The 13,230-nt window shown below is 30.9% G+C and overlaps 2 protein-coding genes across 2 annotated transcripts in view; one reads left to right on the top strand and one right to left on the bottom strand.

Annotated features, from left to right (window-relative positions):
* The window catches only part of LOC111709637 (bestrophin-4), a 29,292-nt gene extending 20,882 nt beyond the window's left edge, over nt 1-8,410 (top strand). The window contains exons 10-18 of the mRNA XM_023483404.1: nt 261-322; nt 895-964; nt 1,729-1,842; nt 3,838-3,923; nt 4,972-5,056; nt 5,711-5,880; nt 6,228-6,319; nt 6,723-6,759; nt 8,290-8,410. Of these exons, the coding sequence (XP_023339172.1) occupies nt 261-322; nt 895-964; nt 1,729-1,842; nt 3,838-3,923; nt 4,972-5,056; nt 5,711-5,880; nt 6,228-6,319; nt 6,723-6,759; nt 8,290-8,392 (819 nt within the window). The 3' untranslated portion in view covers nt 8,393-8,410. The remainder of the gene's footprint in view (nt 1-260; nt 323-894; nt 965-1,728; nt 1,843-3,837; nt 3,924-4,971; nt 5,057-5,710; nt 5,881-6,227; nt 6,320-6,722; nt 6,760-8,289) is intronic.
* Nucleotides 8,411-11,041: 2,631 nt separating this feature from the next.
* On the bottom strand, nt 11,042-13,229 carry LOC111709631 (zinc finger protein 431). The gene is made up of 2 exons (XM_023483387.1): nt 13,084-13,229; nt 11,042-12,056 (listed from the first exon to the last, which is right to left on the bottom strand). The coding sequence occupies exons 1-2, from the start codon at nt 13,187-13,189 to the stop codon at nt 11,140-11,142; spliced, it is 1,023 nt and encodes a 340-aa protein (XP_023339155.1). The 5' UTR covers nt 13,190-13,229; the 3' UTR covers nt 11,042-11,139.
* Nucleotide 13,230: the final 1 nt, after the last annotated feature.

Raw genomic sequence — 13,230 nt, 5'->3', positions numbered from 1 at the left:
TTTTTTAATCTCCTAAAACAACCCCCACATTTTTGTTGTCAATGAAAGCTAATAAAATAAATAAAGGACCAGTTATTCGCCTCAGCTTTCTAATCATTTTAACTTTGCGACCTAAAGTCATGACCTTTGATTTTGGGATTCTAAAATTAGAGTTTGATGCGAGTAATAAGTTCTTTTTGCTCTGAATTATCTCAGAAAATATTTTATTTTCTTTATTTCAAAAGCATTTCAGGATTTTTTTTTACCTTCTTACTTTACAGGTTGTAACTTTGGCAGTTTACTCCTACGTAATCTCCTCTCTACTGGCCAGGCAGTTTCTTAAGTAATTTTTATTATCATTAATATTATTACTTTTTTAACGTTCACTATATTTCTACCGGTTCAATGACTAGCTAGTCGATCAGATAATATGTTGGACGTAATTAGCTTTCTCCTGGAGCCCGTAAACTAAATATTTTATCTCAAGACTCAAATTTGTTCCCCTTTATGCGTGTTCTAGAGGTAGGATAAACTTAAAAAGTCTAAGGAAAGTAAACCTTTATTGTAGAAAGGGTCATTGAGGGTTTATATAGTTGAAATCTACGTTTCAGCAAACCAATTAATATCTTTTCCCAGACCTCTTTGGAGCAATTGTTGTCCAATTCTTTGCGCCATCTTTCAAATCTTGCATTACAACTTTGCTTACAACACCATTTCAGACACCGAACTCATCAGACTTCATCAACTAACAAGCCTCGCGAATTTGGTCTCAGAAACTTTCAATTGTGTCAAATGTTTGTGGGGTTTTGGTGGATTTTTCCTTCTCAGACATTTCCTTGTTCTGCCAACACTCTCCATGAACACTTTTTCCCTTCTAGTCCACATCTAGATTGCTATATATATTATATTATTTAGGGATGAGCCGACTATGATTGTTCCAGTGTTTACATTTCTACAGTTCTTCTTCTACATGGGCTGGTTAAAGGTATAAGTTAAAGCCTAAGAATATTAAATATCTTTGATTATGTGTCTGCATGTATCTAAGAAACGTTAAAACGGCTGAACCGATCTTTTGGCATCCCACATAACACCCTGAGAAGGTTTAGGAACAGTTAAAATCGAAAAATATCGCTTTAAAAAAAATGTTGACCTTTTTTATTTTTGAAAATTTCCCAATTTAAAAAGAAAATTTCTTGAAAACTTTTTGGAAAATTATGATAAAATTACTGTAAAAGCATTATATTTAAAGCTAAAGTTGTTGCCAGAATAATGGATGAAATTTATAAAAATTTACGACAACAAAATTACTAGAAAACTCCATAACAGAAGTTTTTTGAATGATAAAAAACAATTGATTTTAAAATTTATGAAAGTTTGACTGAATTAGGGTAACTTGTGTATCTTATTTGAAACCAGATGCACATTTTCATAGCAGAAGTTGAAATTGAATTGTACAGATGGGCAACATTTTTTTGAGCGATTAAGATTTTTCAGATTGAACAAATATTTTCATGAAAAAGGGTGTCGTTTAGAACAAAAACGATGGTTAAACGAAACTGATCGTTCAGAAAAATGAAGAAAAAAATTCGTTTTTTAAAAATGAAAGATAATAAACTGAACAAACTATCATTTTTTTTTTACTAAAATAACAATATTTCCAATAAAATTTTGAAAAACAATCGAACAATGGTGCTTCGAGAAACACTGATTTATTTTTCTCAAAACTCAGTTTAAACATAAAGAGTTTAGGTCGCTGAAGCATTGATTAATCCCTTCGGTGAAGATGATGATGATTTTGATGTGAATCTGATGATTGACCGGAATATCCAAGTCTCCTATCTAATTGTTGATCAGCTGCATCAGGTACAGTTCATTACATTTATATTTTTTAAAAAGCTTACTGTAAGATTCAACGTAACACATTTTTTCCCTTCTTGAATTTAAAGGAGGAAATGGAGACGCCATGAGGTCACAAAGTCATACCAGTAAAGTGGCATAAAATTGACATTCTTCTTTTTTTCTACCTTGACTGGAGTGATGTTTTAAAACACAATTTATTCTTCCAAAGAGCTACGGATGAAAAGAAAATTTTGAATTATTCTTATGTCAGTAATTAAGTTTGCGTTTATCATTCATAAAAACAAGAGAAGCAACAACAAAGTCATCTTCCTGATGCCAAGATTGGATGCGATCTGCAGTGCCGGCAATAAAAGCTTTCATAAATAAGTTAAAAATAATAGTACCAAATCTAGGTTTGCCGATTGCAGTGCATTCGTTTCTATTAAGCATTGTTTATACTTATGAAGAAAACATAAATTATGATGTTTTCAGAAATTTAAAATAAACTTTTAATTAACCTCAGTCCTTATTGTTTTAAATTTTCTACTGATTTTAATCCTAAGAACCATGATGTAAACAGAAATCTGAAATTAGGGTTTTCACTTTTTTCCCGGATGAATCTGGTTCCAGCAAGGCCTTCCGGAACCTTTCCTTGAAGCTGTTAAAGAATAATAACCCATACACAACTGGCAGGTGCCCAAGGATGTTACGTGAGCTTGCCTCGTTGAATTACAAGAAAGAGAGAGATTAGTATATATTTTAGGGTTAGTTTAGGATAAAGGGAGTGTTTGCGAAAAATTATAGGGGGTATAGGTTTACTGCGAAAAATAAGCGCTTTTTATCGCTACTAATCTCACTTATATATCTGTTGTGTCTATAAGGAGAAAATTATTAAAAACTACTCACACCGAAAAACTTAGCGTACATACAAATTCGAAAAGTTGCAACATTCAACTCGAATCGTAAAATAAACAATTTAATTCCAAACAAATCATTCAGATATTACAAACAATATTCATCGATTATTTTTCGACGCATTTGTATTTAGTTAATATTTCATTTTTTTTTGATTAAAAAAATAATATTTCGCTGGCGCTGGATTTTTTAACATTCCTGGAAAATATGAAAATGTCGTCTTCATTATCAAAATTCCTCGAAACAGGAATAAATGTTTTGAAAAGTAACTCTCAGATCATGAAAAATAAAAATATTACAAAATATATCGGCATAATCGCAACAAGACAAAAAGAGAAGGTAAAATTTAAGCAACATGAATGATACGACTTTGTGTGCTACAGCTTCTCTAGTTTTGATTTATTCGGTTACATATTAGAAATTCAAATTATTTTTGTTAACTCTTTAAAAAAAAGTTGTGATTAAAAACATATCTTACGTTGATTTCGTTTAAAGGAATTGAGTCTTTGCCACAAACTCTGATTTTCTGATCACAATATCTTTGGAACCAAATGTTGCAGACCTTAGATATTTCAAACTATGAATTCTGTTAGATCAAATAATCTGAGTTTGAAAAATTAAAGGTATTCAGCATCAAGTTTTAAAAATTTTGAGGTTTAAATATTTGATTTTGTTCCAAAGACTCAATTCCTTTATCTTGATATTATTAAAATTATTATTTCTTAAACTTTTTCTTTAACTTTTATTATATATCCTGTTGCATTGAAATATTAAAAATAGAATCAATTCAACTAGTTCAATAAAGTTGTTTACTCTGTATACGCTTCAACAATTTTTATTATTTATTTTAAAATATATACAATATATACAAAATTAGGAATTCTTTTCAAAAATGTGAGATTAAAATTCCATATATGACGAAATTTCTACTTTGAACTTTTATTAAAGAAAATCGGAAGTTAACGTTTGTTATACTTCTCAATAGCTTGTCATATCATTAAAATAAGCTATGATTGAAATCATATAAGATTTAAATCTTACACGTGCAATTTACATTAGGTTGCCGTGTGGTGACACTAATTCTATTAAAATGTTTGTTTTAAGACTCACCCTCCTCTGATCAAAGACCAGTTTTGGGATAACGTGGTCCCTGATGAGCTGCCGTACACCGTAGCTGCAGAACAATTCAGGTATTAGATTAATAAATATAGCGTAAAGGTGTACTTGTGTACAAGCAGAATCAGATATAGGAATAGATTTTAAAATCATTTCTCGAGGCGCCAGCATCTCCTTGTATCCATGTATTGCAGGGGTTTGTTTCAGGATAATCTGTTATGTTTGACACTAAACATATGACGTTTAGTTTTTGTTGTATCAGCTGAAACCAAATCAAGCCAGCAGTATTCTGTTTTCTCAAAGCTTTTTAAAGACACAGTGACCTCCATTATTCCATAATCTAATATGAATCTTTTTTTTTGATATTCTAATATGAATCTTTTTTTTGCTATTCAAATATGAAAAATCTTTTTTTTTGATATTCTAATATGAAAAATCTTTTATTTTGCTATTCAAATATGAAAAATCTGTTTTTTTGCAATTCTTATATAAAAAATCTTGTTTTTTGATATTCTTATATGAAAAGAAAAATCTTTTTTTTTGATATTCTAATATGAACAATCTTGTTCTTTGATATTCTAATGAACAATCTTGTTTTTTGATATTATAATATGAAAAATCTTTTTTTTTTGATATTCTAATATGAATTTTTTTTTGTGATATAAAAATATGAAAAATCTTTTTTTCTGACACATAATATGAAACATCTTTTTTTATGATATTCTAATACGAAGTCGATTTTGTTATTCTAATCTAATACAGTGAATCCCAGATATATGAATACATAGACCGTCATAAGTTTTTTAATAATTATAAATAATATAAATTATTAGTCCTGAAATATGAATGCAATTGTAAATAATATAAATTATTAGTCCTGAAATATGAATGCAATTGATGTATTGATATTAAACTCATTTTTCCACTGCATTTGATCTTAAATATGTGATACGACATTATAAAAATCTCTATGCTATGTATTCATATATCTGGGATTCACCGTTTGAAAAATCCTTTTTTATGATGTTCTAATATGAAGTGAATTTTGTTATTCTTATCTAATTTGAAAATCTTTTTCTTGATATTCTAAAATGAAGTGGATTTTGAAATTTTTTGTTTAAGATGTGAACCATATGCTGGCTCTGCAGCTGAAGTCGAGGTTGGCGCGGAACAATCTGAATTTGTAAATTTGGAAACTATTGCAGAGGTGAGGAGAAACTTCAGTGATCAATCAAAATATTAAAATGTTTGAAATGGAAAACTTGCAAAAAAAACCTATTAATCTTTCTTTTTTCACGCTTTTTTTGTGAGAAAAAAAGACTTTAATGAATTTGAACTACCGCCGGTTCAATTTGAATCAAATCCTTCCTGTATTTTAAAATTTGAATCGGAGAGTCAAATTTGAACCTGCTGTGTTGTACACTGTATTTCTGCGTCCCAAAAGTCAAATGCCTCGTAAGAATTTCTGAATTAAAAAGGCAGTTTACCTTACTCGTCTGATTATATCTCTCTCTCTAATAGGAAGTTGATCACAAACTTCCTTGTTATATTTCTGTTCTGACACATGTACACGGCTGATTTAAAACACTTTCATCCTATATAAGGAAGAAAATGGTCTTCCTAAGGTACCATAGTCGTTTCCATCCAGAGTTTCTCACTTAAAATCGTTCGTTGTAAGTAAAAAGACCGATATTTTTTAAAGTATGTTCCAAAAAATCGTTCTTTCAGTAAAAAATATAATTTTTCAAGATCTTTTGGAAAATTCGTTCGCTCAGTAGAATAACGACACGTCAACGTTCACGAAATATTTCGTTCGTTCACAAAAACAATGACCATCTCTAGTTATGTGTTGTACTTCTAGGAAGATTATACTGAGGGAAAGCGTCCTTCAAGGGAAAACTCGAAATTCAGGAATTTATTTGAAGAATTTGTCCTAAAACGAACTGTCTCGACAACCACAGTAGGACAGGACTCTCATTGCTCCAGCAGAAGGTTGTCTACTCTAAGTGGGTTAGGTCGACACAACCACAGGAATAGAGCTGTTAATCGTTTTGGTTCGTTTTTTAAAAACGTTTAATAAAACTTTTCAATTCCAAACCCGTATTTTGTTAAAGTTTGCATTCTTTAAACTCAATATTTTTGTCCTAAAAAAATGGAAAACGAACCAAAGACGATAGTTATAACAAATTAGGGTTTTAAAAGTTTTGGGGTCGTTTTTAGTTATTTTTTTTGCATATATTATAGAAAAAAAATATTCAAAAGAAACAATTTTAAAAATATTTGTTTTCCTTACACTATGCCAGAAATTGACTCTAAACGAAAATAAATGGAAAAAACGAGCCGGAAACGAACCATAAACGATTAACAAGACTATACAGGAAGCCATGTATGTCTACCCCTAGTATGGAGCAGATGTTTCCCACGCCAAATCATCTTCTTATTCCAAATAAAAGAAGAAACTCGATGACAGGTAAAGCCAAGGTTGTTTAACAAGGTTGGTAACTATCTCGATGCACTCCAATATACCAAACATGTTGTACCCTAGGATAGATAGATAAAATCCTCATACATGACGTCACTGAGGCGAGAGTGACGTCATATGAGGTTTTTATCTATCTATCTTAGGAGACGACTTTTCACGTACATTGGAGCGCATCGAGAGTAACCAACCTTGTTAATTATACAACCTTGGATAAAGCAGACATTGCATAGATAGCACAGTAAGAACAATAAAACTCTGCAATAAGAAGACAACTTTTATAACTTTAAATAGTCCAATGAACATGAAACACACATCAATTGTGCAACGTGTACAGACCTATTTTACGGACAAACTGAACTATCAAAAGGTTACATGTATTTTTCTATTTTAGGAAGTAGCAGGAAGTTTATTTTGTCTAAATCCAACAGGTAACATTTCAATGCACTTATGAAATTTTTATTAAAGAAAATGCGTTATTAACGTATAGCGACGAAGCAAGAAAATTATTAATTAAGCTGCAGTTATTTTTGCTGGAAAAATTGAAATGGCATTGATTTCGTGCCAAATTATAATCATAATGTTAGAAATTTGATAAATTTTGTTGATAGTTATAAACAAAATATTTGAATTTCTCAATACTTTATTCATAGATTAACTAAAATAACAGATATGACACTAGATGTCGTCTTTTCAAGATTTCAGTGAAACTCGTTATCAATAGCCCTGTGGCAGAAGCCCAGAGGAGTTTCACGCAGTCGGCGTATAATTACAAGACAGAGAGAGCCTGTTCTACGCCGACTGCGCGAAACTCCACATGGGTTTCTGCCTCAGGGTTTTTGTGATCGAGTCTCATTGAAATCTTGAAAAGACGATATTTACTGTCTTATCTGTTATTTTGATTAATCTATGGCTTTATTGGTATAGTTCGAGGATCAATAAATATATGGTGCTCTGAAAGTGCAATCAATGTCAATTTATTGTAAATAAATAACTTCTGTTCAGAACATGTGTGTCTCTTTACTTTAGAAATCATGTTGTTTCCAGTTTCAACAGTTTGCCAAACAAAATCTGACTCATTCTAATTTCACGCCCTTTTTATAACAGAAAAAACATGTACAACGTACATACGATGACGATGGTTATTTCATTTTAATCATTTTCTATTTTCGAAGTCTTTAAAGCTTGCTTTATAATCAAATTAAGTACGATACACGCGAATCTGCCCCTTTGGTAAAAGTAAATTCAACCTATATGAAGTATAAATCCTGACCGCGTCAACCTTGGCACAGTACAAACTGGGACCGGAAAAGTTGACCCGGCTCAGAAATTCAAATTTAGCTGCCCGTGGATAAAAAGTGATAGGATCACTCCATCTATCATTGTCGTGCACATTTGACATTATTTCAAGGAACTTTCAGCGTAATTTTAAATAAGCCTTCATGCAAAATGGCCGATTTACAACGGTACCCTTAAAAGTATGATCCAAGTATGAATTAAATATAAATATTTATGAGACTAAAAACTAGTTATTTTCAATTGCTATTTCTCTACAGGAAGAACTAAAGGAAAAAGGGGAATTATAATAAATAAACACTTTTAAACCCTGGAAAAACAACAATATCTTCCACATTTTTGATCATATGAAGGTGTCAATGTTTCCGTTGTGAATCGGACATTGTCATCTTAAAATGGTGTCATTTGAGATTAAGCGAACAGTCCCTTTAAGTATGTTATATACAAGGTTGCATATTCTCAATATTTTTACGATTTTTCTACAAATTATTTGCAGATTCTGCTTTAATCATAATTATTAATCAAATATTGTAAACTTTTCATATGTTCCTTGACATATTAAAAGACGCTTATCACTAAAATAAGTTTGGATCATTTTGAATTTGTTCAATTTCTTGTTAGTGTGCACTGTTAAAACTGCACTTACAAAATGTGATTTTTAACAGTGTGAGCCTGAAACTTGATCTGGTAGGGAAGGAGAATGGAAGCCCCTGCTCTGTACACAGCAAATCAGAAGAAATTATTCAGAATTCAAAAATAACGATATAATTAAATATTTTAATTGGATTTTGTTAAGCCATTGAAAATCAGAGGCGAAGCGCACAAGATTCTATATAAGCATTTTCGGTAACCTGCACCAATCTGAGTTGTAAATCTTTGCGATTTCTATAGCACAAAAAATCTTTTTCATTGATCTCATAACTATTATAGTATGCACCATATGATTAAGCTAAAAAAGGTATTGTAAACACCGTGTTATAGTAAATAATTCTTTTTAACGTTTAAATTACTCTTAAAAAATTAACGCAAAAGTTGATTGATTGTGCTTGGATTCAGCTTTTTTTAATCTGATCAAGCAAAATTCCTGTTTTTCTAAAAAGATTTTCGAAAATTTTGTTTAAAAGGCATATATACGGCCAGGGCCTTGCATTAATTCCAATTACAACTGATGAAGGTTGCACAACAAACCTTTTACTCCATTGTATTTTTTAATTCAAAAAATGAAAAATATTTAGAAGCACATTTTCAAACAATATTGAATGAATATTCATAATACATATTCATAACGCTAGAAAAGGACAACAGTCAAAACTTTTTTGATATCCAAGCTGTTTGTTGTATTCATAGATTAATAACATATACAGATAAAACACTAGATGTCGTATTTTTAAGATTTAGGGATTTTTCGTTTACAATAACCCTGAGGCAGAGGCCCAAAGGAATTACACGCATTCTCTCTCTCTGTCTTGTAATTCAAGGCTGCTTGCGCTGAACTCATTTGACCCTCTGCCTCATGGTTATTGCAGTGTACAAAACCCCCCCAAATCTTTAAAAGACTAGATCTAGTGTTCTATCTGTATTGTTATTCATCTATGCTCTAAAACTTCTTTTAATTTAAAAATCTAATATAAAAAAATACTACACTCTTAAATATGAAATCGAAAAATCGATTGTTGGTAGTCGTCAAACTTTTTGTTGCCAAATAATCGATTTTTTATTTCGTAATTTAGAGTGTATTTAAGAGTGTATTTCACAGAGTATTTCAGAGTGTATAATTTTAGACTGTGAACGAAAAACTCTATAATCTTGAAAAGAAGACATTTACTGTTCTATCCCTTTTGGGTATTGTTACATCGTCTATACGCAACATTCCCCCTACTGAACTTCCGACCTACTAACTTTCCGACTTACTGCAATATCGGACCTACGCCAGCTGTTTATTTTTGTGTTATTTGAGGGTTAGGTTAGGTTAAGACAATTTCTGTGTCGAGCGCTGCGGCCACAAGTCCATGTATAACAGCTGTAAAACCACGTGCTAGTAAGTCGGATGTGTAGTATAGCAGATTTGGCGTAGGTCAGAAGTGGAGTATAGCGGATTTGTTTTGTTATTAATCTATCTTTGTCTTACACTGATGATGAAATCCGAACTATTCAAATTTGTAAAGATCATAGATCTTACTTAGTAACCAGTTCATAATTGTAGAAACTGTTGTTTCATTGTAGTAGAATGTAAATTGTAACTCCATCCAAAAAAATCCAAAAAAAGTTGGATTTTTTATAAAGCCTATGTTACCCAAGAATCTGTCCAACAAAAAATTCAGCCCATTCGGTCCAGCTCGTCCAACTGATAGGCCAGCTATAGTTAACGTATATATATGAGCGAAGAGAATTATTATATAGATTCTTGGAACATTTATAATTTATTACTTTCATGATTGCTATGTAATCAAATGAGGTATTATACAAATTGGAAAATAAAAATTTGAATGTATATTCTTATATTTGTTCTAGATAATTTTATAAATTATATATTTTACGATTGAATAAATAAACATGTTAAGTGTTTTTTGTTTTCTAAAATCACATCAAACTGAATCAAATTCAACACTTAGTATTGAAAACTTCTCTTACTGAAAAGTTGTTTTGAAATTCTATAATATGTATATTCTATAATATGTATATTCTATAATATGTATACTCTATAATATGTATATTCTATAATATGTATACTCTATATGTAACTGGATTTTGTTCTTTTTTCAATTGATATTCTATGAGTTATGAATTGGTTCTTTTTTGATAAAAATTTTCAGATAAATGACTTGAACGTTTCTATAACAAAAATGAAAAAAAAAACAAATATTTTTTTTACTTTTAATTTATTTAGCGCATCATTTTCAGGATGTTTTTTTTCAAGTTTTAAAGTTTTCATCAACAAATTTTGCTGCGTGTTGGTAATTTTTGACGAACAAATTTGACGTTTTTGTAAATTTAACTGAACAAATTTTTCTGCGTGTTGTTAAGTTTTGGCACCATGTCATTTTTCCCTCAATCATTTGTTATTTGATATTTTCCATTTACTGTAGGACAAATGATATTTTCCATTTACTATAGGACAAATGAAGTGTTGGACATATGATGTTTTCCCGTTAATGTAAGACAAATGATATGTAGGACAAATGATTTGACGATCTTAAATTCATCACTAAATACCCCTGTTTATTAGGGCCCTCTGTATTTTATATTATACAAATAAAAGTGTATACAGTTAGAGCTGTTCACAGACACAGTCACAATTAGGATTACAGGGACTGTAAGCGTAACCCTCCATGCAAAGATGGCAATTTTCTCCCTTGGAATAAGAAAATGAAAAATAAAAAACAGAATAGTGAAAATTGATAATAATAAATGCCTGAATAGAAAGATGAATTTATTGTATTTGAACCTTGGGTAAAACAATCAGAGAATTATGATAATTGGAAGTCAACAGTGCGGAGCAAATCCTTAAACAACTCTCAAGACTTATGTTTACTATTCTTATGACTTTTAAGATTACTTTTGGAAGTAGCAGCGTACATACACTGGTCACAGGGATATCTCACTCCTTCATGAATGTTTTCAATATGTTTCTTTAGATGCCCTGCTGTTGTAGCAGCGTATTCACATTGATCACATGGGTGTCTTACTCCTTCATGTTTATATTTAGTATGTCTGTTTAAAGTACCTACTGTAGTGGCAGCAAATTCACACTGGTCACAAGGATATCCCATTCCTTCATGTCTATTTTCAATATGTTTCTTTAACAAATCTGAATTAGTAGCAGCGTATTCACACTGATCACATGAATATCTCACTCTTTCATGTTTATTTATAATATGCCTCTTCAGATCTCTTGTTCTAGTGGCTGCATAATTACACTGGCTACAGGGATATCTTAATCCTTTGTGTTTACTGTCAATATGTTTGTTTAGATTACCTACTGTGGAACCAGCGTATTCACATTGATCACAGGGATACCTTAATCCTTCATGTTTAAATTCAATATGTGTCTTCAGATTATTTGCTGTCGTAGCAGCGTAATCACACTTTATACAAGGATATCTCACACTTTCGTGTCTATTTTCAATATGCGTCTTTAGATGACCTGCTGTAGTGGCAGCATATTTACACTGATTACAGGGATATCGCACTCCTTCATGCTTATATTCTACATGTCTTTTGAGATTTGAAGCTTGGGTTGCCACATACTCACATTTAGTACAACAGTAACTTACTCCTTCATGTTTATTTTCAATATGCAGCTTGAGATTTCTAGCTCTAGTTGCAACATAATCACATTTAACACATGGGTATCTTATTCCATCATGTTGACTCTTCTTGAGCCTCTTAGGTTCAGTGAATAGAGGATCTTCTTCCTTACTAATGCTTTCATCTGAAAAATCGAATAGAAATCATAGAAAATAAACAGGGGCGCATTTAGCAACTTTTCAGGGATGAGTTAAAAAAGCTGAAAGGGGATAGCCTGAAACCATAAATAAAATGTGAGAATTTCTCTATATCAAGAACAAGTTTTTGCCGGGATTTTTACTTTTAATATTTTGTTTGAGATCAAAATGAAAGCTTTTTTTGCGCCGAAATACTTTCTTTTTGATCGGAACTTTTTTGCACGCAAAATACCCATTACAATGACATATATAGTTTTATTCAATTTTACTCAACTTAATTTATATGTTTAGAAACTTTGGACAATCTTTTTATCATTGAGTTTCAAATTATTAACTAAATAACTCAGGATTTAGTTTTAACACCAATATACAGTTTTTCTTCAGACTCTACAACATACATACAAAACTCAAGGAGTTTAAGTCATTCAAAATAAAATGGTTAAATCCATATATAATATAAACATATTAATTAATCAACCTGACAAAGTACAACGACCTGTAGGTTAAAATACAATGAAAACAGGGTTGAGCTCCTCCACTTGCCCTGGTCTATATGGGATCTAGTAGTTCAGATCTGGCCTGATTTTGTTTAGGATTCAATGTTATACAAAGGGCTTGTTTGTTTAAATCCAATAAACGTCCAAACAGCTGAACTCATCAGTCCAAAACATGTAGTTGGCAATTTATATGACCCCAGGGAAGGTTTATATGGATGACTTAATGTTGCCCAGAAAAAAATATCCAAATTTATTATTTTTGAAAATGCGTAAATTTAAGCAGAAAAATCTGCGAAATAAAATTAAGTAAATTTTCATAAAAACAAGTTTTGTGGATTTTTTTCTTTGTATAAAAATAATGGTTTTCTTAATTTTAATATTTTCACACCTAAAACAAGAACGCCTACACAAATTTTGTAAAACAAGGCTAATCCAGATTTTTTTTTACTCGCCCTTCTCTGGACGTAAAAGCAATACGAAATAATAATATTAATAATAATTTAGATAATATTGATACCTTTGATTTCTGTATTTTCCATCTTAACATATTCTTCCTGCACATCCAAACTAGAAGATGAACAAATTTCTTCCTTGATAAAAGCTTCTTCTTTCTTTATCTCCATTTCTTCTATAATCAATTCTTATTTTATATGCTCTGCCATTC

This window comes from Eurytemora carolleeae, unplaced genomic scaffold (assembly GCF_000591075.1).
Source record: "Eurytemora carolleeae unplaced genomic scaffold, Eaff_2.0 scaffold979, whole genome shotgun sequence".
NCBI lineage: Eukaryota > Metazoa > Arthropoda > Copepoda > Calanoida > Temoridae > Eurytemora > Eurytemora carolleeae.
This window is presented reverse-complemented; position numbering and strand designations above follow the sequence as displayed.